The sequence below is a fragment of the Anopheles maculipalpis genome, chromosome 2RL (assembly GCF_943734695.1).
Source record: "Anopheles maculipalpis chromosome 2RL, idAnoMacuDA_375_x, whole genome shotgun sequence".
Classification (NCBI taxonomy): domain Eukaryota; kingdom Metazoa; phylum Arthropoda; class Insecta; order Diptera; family Culicidae; genus Anopheles; species Anopheles maculipalpis.
The window spans coordinates 4,748,544-4,761,075 of record NC_064871.1 but is presented as its reverse complement, the minus strand read 5'-3'; the positions used below and the strand labels follow the sequence as shown (position 1 = coordinate 4,761,075).

The 12,532-nt window shown below is 43.0% G+C and overlaps 1 protein-coding gene across 1 annotated transcript; it reads left to right on the top strand.

Annotated features, from left to right (window-relative positions):
• Nucleotides 1-8,400: 8,400 nt before the first annotated feature.
• On the top strand, nt 8,401-12,258 carry LOC126559801 (zinc finger protein 570-like). Its single transcript, XM_050215974.1, has 11 exons — nt 8,401-8,499; nt 8,587-8,619; nt 8,712-8,750; nt 8,814-8,946; nt 9,025-9,119; nt 9,193-9,282; nt 9,350-9,396; nt 9,472-9,726; nt 9,960-10,440; nt 11,343-11,540; nt 12,061-12,258. Exons 1-11 carry the CDS (start codon nt 8,419-8,421, stop codon nt 12,256-12,258), a joined length of 1,650 nt encoding a protein of 549 aa, XP_050071931.1. The 5' UTR covers nt 8,401-8,418.
• The last annotated feature ends 274 nt before the right edge of the window (nt 12,259-12,532 follow it).

Genomic DNA, 12,532 nt, shown 5'->3' with positions numbered 1-12,532 from the left:
TCTTCTATAATTTCGTTTTTTTCTATAATTCCCCTCCCCCCCTTCCATTCATTTTGTTTATTATAAACTCTTACTAAAAACAATTTAATCACCTCCGTCTGCGCGTCGTTATGTCTGGCCTCAGATCAGTAAAATAACCATTTCGACGACACAGACGACGATAATCGTCTCTAATCGAAATGTTTCCACCGAAAAGCTCCGACAGATAAAGCAGCATAGCCCTCCCCTTTTTCGGTTGATTCCTATGATCGATGTGCTGAGAAAAGTAGGGCTTAAATTGAACCATGATAGCTCCACCGGGAGGGAGCTATCATGGGGAGGGAGGGAGGGAGCTATCAAATGTAGGAGAAGAGCAACGATTGAAGCAGGAAGGGGTTTTGCGCTGAAGTGGCCATCATCAGCCCAAGATCCTGTAAGAATTTCCCTCCACTCCCACCCCCCCGCACACCGCCCCGGGGACGCTATTTACTAACCGGGAAAAGAAAGTGAAACCGGTGTGAACTGCTACAGCACATAGACAACGAAACCGAAACATCCGAACCGACAGCAACGAAAAGAAACAAAACAAGCAACAGAAGAAAAAAAAAGCAAAAGGGACGCTTAAAAGTGGAGCATATAAGTGGCGCTTTTCAATATAGATAACGGGCCTGGACATTTAAATTGATAACAAAAGGCTAGAAGCGTTGGGCCCAGATGGAAAACTGGGCAAGGTTGGATAGCAAACAAAGCAAAGCAAAAAGAAAACTCATTTCCATTTCGCAAGATGGATCCGAAGATTCGCTGCCGCCGCCCGTTTCGGTCATAGCGCGAAGCGAAAGCAACCGACGCACTGGTCTGTGCTGTCTGTTGGTCAGGGAAAAAAGGGGTAAGCATAAAAAAAAAAACACACACACACACACACACACACACACACACACACACACACACACAACAGCTGGTGTGAGTGAGAAGAGAATATATGCTGTGAAGTTGCGAAGGAAAATCTAACCATAGCAACATCGTAGTGTGCGAGGAGTGCGAATGAACAACGCGCCAACCTCAGCAACGACTGGTCTGCGTTGTAAACCGCCTGTACAGTAGCAGCAGCAAGCAGCTCCAAAAAAAATCCAAGAAAATTAACAAATAAAATGGTAAGGAACTCTTCCCCTTCTTTGGAAGACACGAGAAGGGAGGTGGTGGGGCGTGAGGGAAAGTGGAGCGGAAAAATAAAAAAGAAACCCGGGACGTTTGGGAAAACTGTACGCAAAAAGGAAGCCTTATTTTTTTGCAAATGATGGTAAGCAAAGGGTTCTTTGTTTCTTTTCGGCTTGATGATGAGGCCAAAACCCGCTTGGATGAGATGGAAAGGAACTGGAGTGGGGTGTGGGCAGGGGTGTAGGGAAGTGGGGGGGGGAGGAGGAAAATTAATGGCAAAGGAAGACCTGGTACCCATCCTTGGTCCCCTCTGCGAAAACGCGCGCGCGGAAAAACAATCCCAAACTCGAATTCGTCTTAAATTCGGCTGAGTGTTAAAGGAGGGAAGAGGGGGACGGGTGAAGGAGAGGGAGTAAAAGAGAGGGGGGTGGAGAGGGATGCTATGTTCTTTTTTTATCGTGCTTTTAAGGGTGGAAAAAAAGGATTGATAGCAAGCGAGAAGAGAAGAAACAGTTAAAATAAGTTAGAGAATGTAAGCAAAACGATAAGGAAAAACGAATGACTTTGAATGGAGTAATGGGGAGGAGGGAGGGGGAGGGAGGGTGGGGGTGGGAGGGGTGGTGGTGAGGTAGAGAAAGGGTGGGAAGGTGAGTGGGCATCATTTTCATATTTCCTTTACAGTGTTCTCCCGCGCGTTGATTTATTTCCCTTTTTTCCTCCCCCGACGACGCTTGGTTTCCTGAAAAAGTCTTCCATTTTCTTTTTACTAAGCCAACGGTCCAAGATAATACACCACCCTTCCCCTCTTTCTGCCTCCCAACACTGCTACTTGTATTGGGCGACCACACAACCACTACAACCACGGGAAAACGGCGCACTAAACACGAAGGATCTCCTCCCTCTTCAAAAAGAAGCGGACAACGGTTTATGTGTGTGTGTGTGTGTTAAATTTTCTTTTTTTTTTGTTCCCTTTCTTCTTCCCCATTAATAATTCTCCGCTTCCTATTGCCCTATCGGTTTTATTTCCCTTTTTTCTGCGGGGGAAAAAGAAACAAAACAAAAAAAGGAAAGAAAATCCTACGCACCTTCACTCCCGGTTGGTCGGTTTCGAGTTGGTCGGTGGCGGTGATGGTGTTTGCGCATAATTTTTCTTTTTGCTTCTTAAAAACGGCACCCTTCTTTTTCCACCCCAAAACCAAAAAAAAAAAAGACAAACAGCAAATGGCAGTTTGTTGTACGTGCTTGTCTGTGTGTGTGTGTTTTCTTTTTTCTTCTCACTGAACACCCCTCCTCCATCTACCACCCCGGGAGCGATTCATTTTTTGTTGTTTTCATTTTATTTTTATGTTTTTGGGTGTTTTTTTTTTTACTTTATTCACTTCGCACAAACACACACACACATGCACATAGCTACGCACAAAAGATAGGCGTGTTGCGTTGTTCCTTTTTCGTCGCTTTTTTTTTTTGGGGGAGGGGGTACAAAATTTATAGTCACTTTTGTTTTCACGATAAGACGGCTTGGGAGACCCCACTGGTCGGGCATTCTTCCCCGAGCGATGGAAAACTCAACCCCGCTAAGAGTGATAGAGAAGGACTTGTAGTTGTTTGTGTGTGCGTGTTTGAGATAGAAAGAGTGACGAGAGCGAGTGCGAAGTGTGAAGAAAAAGGATAGGTCAGTCAGGATTGGATGGGTGGGTGAGGGTGAGTCGCAATTGCAAAAGGAAACGGCTTCAAAGAAGGAGAGGTAGCTTCTTACAAAAAAAAATCATACCTTCTTACTCTCGCTCTCTCTCTCGCTCGCTCTCTCGTGAGTCCTTTCAACACGCTTTTCTTCGAAACAGCGCGGCCTTCTTGGATGACGACAACGCGCGTTTTCCTTCTGGCGAGCGTGTTTGAATATCGTCTTTTTGTTTCTGTGTGTGTGCGTTGGTTGGGGTTGGTTTTTTTTATTGTTACAGATTCTTCACTCTTCACCCCCATCATGCCATCTCTCCCTTTTCCCCTTTCGGTAGTTTGTTTGCTGAGGCGCCGAAATATTATTGTATTGGCCGGACGGATTGGCCTCCGCATCTTCACTCTGGTTGCGTTGGAGGACATCCTTTGCAGGATGCTTTCCCAAAAAATGAGACGAGTGAAGAGAGAGGGAGAGAGAGAGAGAGAGTAAGGTGGTGTGAGTGAATGGAGGAGGTCATGTATATATTTTCATTACGCGTTTTTGGCGCATCTTACAGCGCGCCATGGAGGCGCCCAGCACCGCTTAACCATTTTGAAGATGGAAAATGTAAAATGCGTTGATTACGCTTTCTTTTTTGTAAGAAAAGGGTCAATGTTAAGAGAGGAAAAGTACAAAAGGAAGAAAATAAGTTAATAAATTAAAAGCAAGAATAAATGAAGCAAGTAAAACCGCTGGTTGTTGAAACAAAACAGAGATAAAAAGGGGTTTAAAAAAATATTTTCCACCCCTTCTTTTTCGATTTTTTTCCCTGTTCAAATTTACATCCCCTCTTAGGCCAAACAATTCGAACCATGTATGTGTATGTGCATAAAAAGGTGTAAGGGTGGAAAAAAGTAATATCAGTGGACAGAAGAACGGGGAGTTGTGGAAATAAGAAAATTGTGTTGTTGTTGATGTTGTTGTTTTTTTTGTCTTCTTTTTTCCACCCCCTCTCTATTCTTCTGCTCTCTGTAATTTCCTCATCACAACCCCTTCTACCCGCACGCACACAAACACACTTACACACACCCTCCCACCGGCGGGATCGGGTTCATTTCGCTTTGCTTTTGTTTTGGCCCGAAACACTTCTTTTTTGGTTGTTGTTGACGGTATACGTCTTAAGTAAATAAGAAGACGACGCTAACGGATGATATATATATATACACGCACACACACACACACATACAAACAATGTTCTTCTCCCATCCCAAAGCCTGCTGCTTCAGAAAAGGGTTTCTCGCCGTTTTCTTCACGACGATCACCAACCCTTTAAGGACGGTTCGTTGGCCTTGGGATGATGCGCGGGTGGTTGGGGGACCCTCTCTCCGTTCCGTTGTAAATGTATGTGTGTGTGTGTAAAGGCAGAGGAAACGCGGGGGGGATGGATGGTGATGGTTTTTTTTTCAGCAGATTCGGCAAGCGTGTCTTGGTGTATTTCGTGCCTGAATCGCGCTCGGTCGGTTGGTTGGCAGGTTGGAAGATTTTTAAAAATTTGATGAATTCTCAGTCTTATTATTCAATTTGCCAGCAGCAGGTTAGTACACTGTGCGCTGCGTCGTCTTCTCGGTCGTCTCGGTCAGCCAGTTGTGGAACGGTGTCTCATAAAAGGTGCTTCACCACAGGAGTGGAGCCGTGTCCTTGGAGAGCAATTTGCGCGCGCGGCCCAGTACCGACAGTGGGTAGTGAAAAGTTTTTCAATTATCCAATCGTTTAGTGGTGTTACATATTTAATAGAAAATTTGTGCCGCGCCTTACCACTTCGCTTAGACGCAGCGAGGCGCGTGTGAAAGCAGAAGGCTTTTGAATAGTGCAAATAGAGTGGTCGGAGACGGATTTTCGAAAGTGAAGTTTTGGATGTTTTTTTTTATTGGTCATCAGTGATAATAACTGCCTGTGATTGATTAACGGAAGCAGTGATCGCTCGCTATCTATTTTTGGGTATTTAAAAATCGTGGAAAAATCCTTATTTGTAGTTGTGTATCGATGTGTTTCTGCATGCAATTATAATAATTCATGTGTGTGTGTGTGTTGTTTTTGGAGTGTAGATTTATTTTAATTTAAATTTCTTTTAAAGTACAAAAAATGCAAACAAAGTAAAAGAGACAAAAAATGTATAAAAAAAAACTTCGCTTATGAAAAAAAAGGTTTAAAAATTAAATGGATAATAAAACATGGATCTAGACTGTTAAACAGAAGCAGGAAACACACACGCACACCTTTCGGAACGTGCCATAAAGCATAAAGCATCCCGCTTGGCATATTACATACATTCCGTGGTTCGTGTTTAATTCTTCCGGTCTTTCCGTCTGCCCTTTCCTGTGTCTTTGGGGTGCTAAAAAGACTCTTTATCGCGTCTCCTTTCTCACTCACACACATACACACACAATGGAATGACGACCGTTATTCCGTGGGACGGGGGAGAAGAAAAAAATTAAACAACCTTCATTTAAACAACCGTCATATGATAACTGCCGAAAACCCATCCCACCAAGACCCGGGATACGGCGGGACAGTTGACTAAGGAGATGCGGGAGGCGGAGAAGAAAGGTGGAAAAGGATATGTGGCGCCTTTTCATCCCGTACTATAAAGTTACTTGAGAAATACAAACATATGCACACAGATACAAACACATACTTGTAGAAGAGCGTATACCATTTTATACTTTACCACGTGCAAAGATGATGATGGTTGGGTCCTGGCGGGTTTTCTTCCGGGGAATGTGTTGGTTCGGAAAACGGGCACGGAAAAGTGTTTTTTTGTGTTTTCTTGCTTCTCCCTTCTCCCACCTCCCTTCGCCTTCTCCACACAAACCGGTAAGGCAGGGGAAAACGGAACAAATTTTTCATTAAACAACGTTTTCATTGCAACTGCGGAAGTCTCCGTGTGTGAGTGTGAAAGAGGAGCACTTTTTGTGGTTGATTTGGAGCACGTAAGTGTATGTATTTGTGTTTTTGTTTTTTGCCTATTAAACACCTGGTATTGGGGTGGTTAGAAATTTGTTTGGAAATCATTACACTTACCCGTTAATGTCACGGAGACCGGTTGACATTAACCGACGGTACGCGTCACACATCCTTACAGCACCACACACAGGCGACACACATCACTTCACAACCAGATTCCTCCCAGATCAGAAGTTTAGAAGCAAAAGTTTCGATTTCGTCTCAGCCAGCAGATGATTGCAGCAGGCATTGAAATCATCAATGAACGTAACATTTGGTGCGCAACAACGCAACACACTACACTCCTCCAAGTAGGCACTGCCAGAAATAGCTTCCGCCACCGAGCAATGTCAAATCATGTTGGTGTTAGTGCTACCGTGCTGCTAGTAGTAACACCCGTGGTGCACTAGTGTTGGAGTACACATACACACACATATGCTGTTCCGGTGCACTGCAACGGCACACTCATATAAGGAGCCATATCCTTTCCAGTTCTATTATGTACAGTGGGATGAAAGCCAAATGCAAACGGACACATTAAGGATTTTCGCACGCGCACCATGTGCTCCGACGGCAATGAGCCGAACGGTTCGCTATGTATTTGAGCACCGAGAAACCGAAGGCTTCAACAGCATGCCGGCATTGGGAAAAAGTTTATCAAAATAATGCTCACACACCAACCCCTCTTCCACCCGCCATATGGAGGGGGAGAGAGTGTGGTGGGTGGCGCCACAAACACACATGGATGTGTGGTGGTATGGGACGTTGTTGTTGTTTTGGGGAACTACTTGTAGCGCCGTACTGCTTCCGTCTGCTGATACTGCTGGGGTGGGTGGGTGTCAGTCGTCTATTAAACAACGGTTTTGCACGTTCGTCTCTAGCGTGCCAGCCAGGGATAAATAATTCTGCATGCGCTTATTACAAACTTCGCCGACACAACTTCCGTGTTATTCGGCGTTCTTTTTTTTTTTGGTTTCATTTTCCTTGTGCCACCTTTGCTTGTATTTGTGTTTGGCCGAACTCCACTACACAGCGTGTACAATTAATTATTAAATAAACGGTTGTTTAATTTTCTTAAAGGACAACAGGAAAATTGAATGCTCTTATATGGACATTGACACACTATATCTTCAACTCCTTCTTTTGCTGAAGCAAGGTAAGGTAAGTATCGAATGCACCGCAAAGGGATTTGGGGTTCTGCAAAATTTTATGGCCTCATTAATAATTTCCAAATCGAGTTTTAAGGGTCTATTCGGTTTGTTTAAGGGTAAGGGATACTCTATTCTGTGAAGCTCTTGATTGTGGCCTGACAAGATTTGGTTACTAATTTTTGCTGATATCGAGGTTCCTATTTAATTTCTCTAGGAAATGAAATAAGAATCAAATGGCCAGAAGGTATAGAAAAATCAATTTCTTAAACACAGTAAACTGGCCAGTGATATATAAATCAGAAGAACGACCATACACGGAAAGACATTTTTTATTACGATACACTTATACACTTATAACACTTATAAATTCCATTTATGAATAGCCGGCCCGATGGAAAGGCGACAACGGCTCCGGTTTTCAAACGGCAGGACTGCGGTTTGAATGCTATTTGGTAGAGAGGACTGACTATTCAACTACGTGTTATCAGGGATTCCAAATATTTTTGTCTGACTCCCCCCCCTCCCCCTTCCTTTCCAACACTCTTCACATCCCTTCTTCGTTAACACTTCCACTAGTGCATCAGATTTTTTACAAAGTCTGAGTTTAAACCAATACAACAAAGTGTTTGAAAAAAGGATAAAATCCTTCCTTGTATTCTTGTATCTTGTATGTATTGATCAGTAACGGCTATTTGTACCAGTCCTGCCGTTTAAACTACCGAAGTAATCATAACTTTGCAAGCGACAGAATATATCAACGCAGTATATAAATATAACATACATAAAAAATGAATTAATACCAAAGTAGCTAGCAAATAGTACTCCACGCTCCAATATCAATTTTTTAAATTTAATTTTACAACCACAAGCGAAAATGTAATCTTTCATGATGAGACCACGCTCAACCAAACAAAGCGAGGGATATTTTCGATATAATTCGTCCTGTCAAATCTGTACCCCCTGTATGACAGCTACGAAAAAAAAACATCGAAAATATCCCACATTGAACAAAAGAAAAAAAAAAGCTTCGATAGCCCTGTCAAACAATTTTTTTCAATGCAATTGTGTTTACTTAAGAACAAATCGCTTGCATCGCTTAAAAAAACGATACAACAAAACAAAACTCTGGGGAAAGTGTTTTAAAATGCTTTGCTAGTTTTACCAGTGAGGTAATTTCCCATTTCCCGAACAGTTTACCGTGTAGGAAGTGCGGGTTTTTCATGAAAAGGGTGCTGGCCATTTCGGTGGAAACGGGGAAGATGTGGCCACACTCCAAGGAACAAACTAGGGGGCAATATGATATTTATAGCTGCAATACCAGAAGCAACCGCTAGAACTTATGGTTTTGTGTGTGTTTTGGTTCGGTTCTTTCTCTCACAGTACTCGCAGTGGACGCCACCGTCAGTGGCTCGTGCTGCCGCTCTAGCCTCGCACTCATTGAATCGTGTGAATCGTTTTAAAGGAATCTCCAAAGGGATGATGCCCAACTTCTACGATGGATCCCGTCCGACGATGGTACCCACCAGCTCCAATCTGCCGGTGCTACTGGGCAATACCGTGAGTGTATTACGGAACGGAACAAATCCGATTTCAAAATGCGCCCAACACAGTTGTTTGATGTGTGTTTTTCTTCTCTCCCAACAGGTCAATCAAGGGGATTCGAACTCCAAGAAGCTGGTAAGTGGTGATTCCAGATATAAAACTAAAAGTAGAAAGTAATTAAAAAGAGGATGAATTAAATTTCATTCAATTTCTCTCACATTCAACAGGCACATTTCGATCTCGAAGCAACTCTGCAGACAATTGATGTAAGGATTAATTCAAAACACGTGTTGTTGTTAAATATAACAAAAAATGCTTTTTTATTCCAGAATGAGGTGCTCGACGGTGAAGAAGGTAGCTGCCCGATATGCAACAAAACCTTCAGCCGCAAAACCTCGCTGCTCAATCACATCCGCAATCACTCGGCGGAGAAGAAATATGTGTGCGAATTTTGTCAGAAAGGTAGAGTAAAAGCTCCATTCAATACCCTTTGTTTTCGGGATGAGGCTAATGAGGCTCCTTTTTTTCCTGTTCCGTCAGGATTCACCCAGCAAGCTAATCTGCGAAACCATGTTCGAATTCACACCAACGAACGGCCATACGTTTGCGTCGACTGTGGGAAAGCCTTTACTCAGGTAAGCATGAAGTAGAGCGACTTTTTAATGGTCAGCTTATTAAAAAAATATTTTCCCATTCTAAATTCAACAGATTACTAACCTGAATAACCATAGACGATTGCATACCGGCGAACGACCGTACGTTTGTATAGAATCTAACTGTGGCCGCTCGTTTGCACAGGTAAATGCGAGTAAAAAGCTTCCTTTATTGAGCCAGGTCTAATGTGCTCCGTCTCCTTCCATTGCAGGTCACAAACTTAAACAATCACATGAAAACACACCACAAGACCACCCTGTACGTATGCAATCAGTGTCCGCGCAAATTTAGCCAAGTTACTCAATTGAACCTTCATTTAATTACCAACCACAGTGCGACTAGAGGCTTTTACTGCCCACAGTGTCCCGATAAGTCGTTCAAGCAGCAGTCCCATCTGCAGCAGCACATGAAAATACACGGGACCAATTTCGGTTACTCGTGCACCAAGTGTGAGGAAAAGTTTATCCAAGAATCGCACCTGCTGCTCCATATGAAGCAGCACGGCGATTACGCGTGCACCATGTGCTCGATGACATTTAACGACGAGGTGCTGTTGAAGAAGCACGTGCAAAGGCACGTCGATGGGAGGTAAGAGAGAGAGAGCGAGAGATTGAGGCTTTCCCGTCATCTCCGCATTGTGAATCGGCTGCGTTGCGTTTTTCTGGCTTTTCCGGCGGCTTTCAGCGGTGTGAAAAAGGGGCTTTCAGCGTTTTTTTTTTTTTTTGACAGGAATTCTATCCGGGTGTGAGATCATTCAGCATGGCAAAAATACTAATCCTCGCTTTGTGTATTCTACTTCTTCTTCCCAAACACCCGCACAGATATCTTACCTGTCCGGTAATTAGCTGCAGCGAGGGCTTCACGATGAAGAACCACCTAACGAAACACATGCAGATGCACCATCCCGCCGTCGATCTCAAGAAGCTGGGTGCACAACCTGGTGGTAACAAGACGCCGAAACACTTCTGCCACTACCACAACTGTAACGATTCGTTCGACACGGCGGATGGGTTGACCAATCATCTGCGGCTGGCACATGGGCTTCCGATTGCATTACCACTGCCGACACTGCCGGTCGACGATAAGAAGCTCATCCAGCACGGTTTGCATGGATTGAATGGGATGGAAACGCCACCACCACCGCCACCGGTTTCGCATCTGTTGCATTCACAGCTGCACCCGGCTGCATCGGTGATGAATGCCAGCTTCCAGTCATATCAGAACCAGATCAATCAGGCTAATCAGCAGCAACAGCAGCAGGCGAATGGTACCAACGGAGACAACAAGCAAAAGGTTCTATCTGTGAGTTGGGATTAGAGCTTTTGTTGCTCTGTTTTATTCTGTTTTGCATGGTGTATTTGCTTGCAGTTTTGATTTCCTTTTTTGTTATTAATGTATGCATTTAGGAAAAAAACAAAAGACCAACTTATCCTCTACGTATCGATCTCATCCGTACCTTCAGACTCTTCTTAGCGATAATCCTACGTAGGCAATGTATTTTGGACGAAGTTTCTCTTTGTAATAACAGCTGTTGAACTCTGACATTAGAAAAGTACTTGCTGATCAATGGCTGTTGGTAGTACTTCTTATTACCATTTCCCTTCCCTTTTTATTATGCCTGTTCTATTATGCCGGATCTCTTCGAATCAAAAGTAGCGATTCGGGATTTTGGAAGAAGGACCTAACTTGAACTTGGATGGCTATGATGGCTTGCAGTTGATCATAGGTATTTTGTGTCCTCTGGACTATCTACAAAAGTATCGATTTACATAAAGATTTCGGTAACATACCGATAGACGAGACTTCAAGCTTCCCTTAGCAATAATCAATAGAATATTTGTGCCAAACATCAATCGAATCATGTGTGGCAGAAAACAGATGCTGATCAGTTGATTGATTAAGCATTAAATAGGTTTTTGCAACGATTTTCTGCTAATATTTTGCTATTAATTGTTAGAGAGTGTGATGAGGGTTTGAAATCCACCAAACTGTCCATACTAATGTTCCAGTTAGTTAATTCCAATGCACCGTACATTGCCTTAAACATATGAACATTTGTTTTATGTCTTGAACAAAAAAAACTGCACTGCGGGTGTTTTTCTAAATGCATACGTTATTAAACCTCAGATAGATTTGTTTTTGGTTGAAAACTAACGTAAGCTTTTGTTTCTTTTCTTGCCGCCCACATACATACCTCCGCGCAGGTTTCAGAGCTACTTAATATAAGCGAACAACTGAGCCAACACCAGCAGCAACAACAGCAAGTGCAATCCCATCACCAACAGCAACAGCACCTTCACCAACAGCAGCAACAGCTTCACCTACAGCAGCAGCAACAACGATCCGAGATGGCCATGAAAGTCGACATCGAGCAGCAGCAGCAGCAGCAGCAAAACCTTGACGTAAAGAGCGCAACAATCAAATCCGAATAAATAGCTTTATCTTTTTAGTTATATGCTAACCCATACTTTATGTTTCTGTTTTTTTTTGTCTATTTTTTCTTTTCGGTAAATCATCAACAACCCAATAACACTCAACAATAATAATTATTATTGTGAAACTAGCTCCTTTCCCTAAGCTTGTAAAACATTAGTTTCTCGTTGTTTTTTGTGTGGCGCTTCCTTTTTTCCACCATTGGGAAATCCTTTTTTTCTTTGCATTTCTCTATCTCTATATTGTGTTTCGCTTTGTTTTGTTTTTCTCTTACTTTTTATTCCTTTGGTTTTATTGAAAACTGTTCACTTCTTGCTTTGGACTCTTACCTTGGCAATGATTTTATGTTTTTTTTTTGTGGGGTACGCTTGTTGTTGCACGTGGGAAGCACCTTTTTGTTTCTTTTTTAAAACAATAACGCGCATCTTTAAATGATGGTTGCATTTCTCTTTCTCTCTCTCTCTTTCCACCCCCACCTGCGCCCAACAGGACAAAATGAGCAATTTCAATCGCATTAAAACGGAGCTGCAGGCCAATATGCTGGCCCAAACGCAAAACCTGTTCGGCATCTCCAACACGCTCGGCAACAGCTTCAACGTGCAGCCGAAGCTGATCTGCACCTATTGCTATAATGTCTTCAAGACGCCCCAAACCTTGTCACGGCACATTGAAAAGTTTCACAGCTAAGCCGGTTCAACTGGGTGGATGATGATATTTCTGTGTTTGTTTGTTTGTTTGTGTACGGAAGGGGTTTATATTTTTGTGTTCCCCACGTAAATGGCCATAGAAAAAGCGCACAAGCCCGTAGTCGTATAAGAATGTGAATCACTTGAGAAGTGATTGGCAAGCATTTCAGTAGAGCAAACACATTATTATGATTAGGTTTTAGTATACGTACGTACAGACAGAAAGAGAGCTTGTCGCGAGGATAGACTTTTAGCATTATTCTTTGCATTACTTA

Excerpts from the sequence above, each read along its gene's own strand:
- LOC126559801 (XM_050215974.1), top strand. The coding sequence starts at position 8,419 with ATGATGCCCAACTTCTACGATGGATCCCGTCCGACGATGGTACCCACC. Across the intron at positions 9,120-9,192 it reads GTGGGAAAGCCTTTACTCAG|ATTACTAACCTGAATAACCA; the intron begins GTAAGCATGAAG and ends TAAATTCAACAG. Across the intron at positions 10,441-11,342 it reads ACAAGCAAAAGGTTCTATCT|GTTTCAGAGCTACTTAATAT; the intron begins GTGAGTTGGGAT and ends ACCTCCGCGCAG.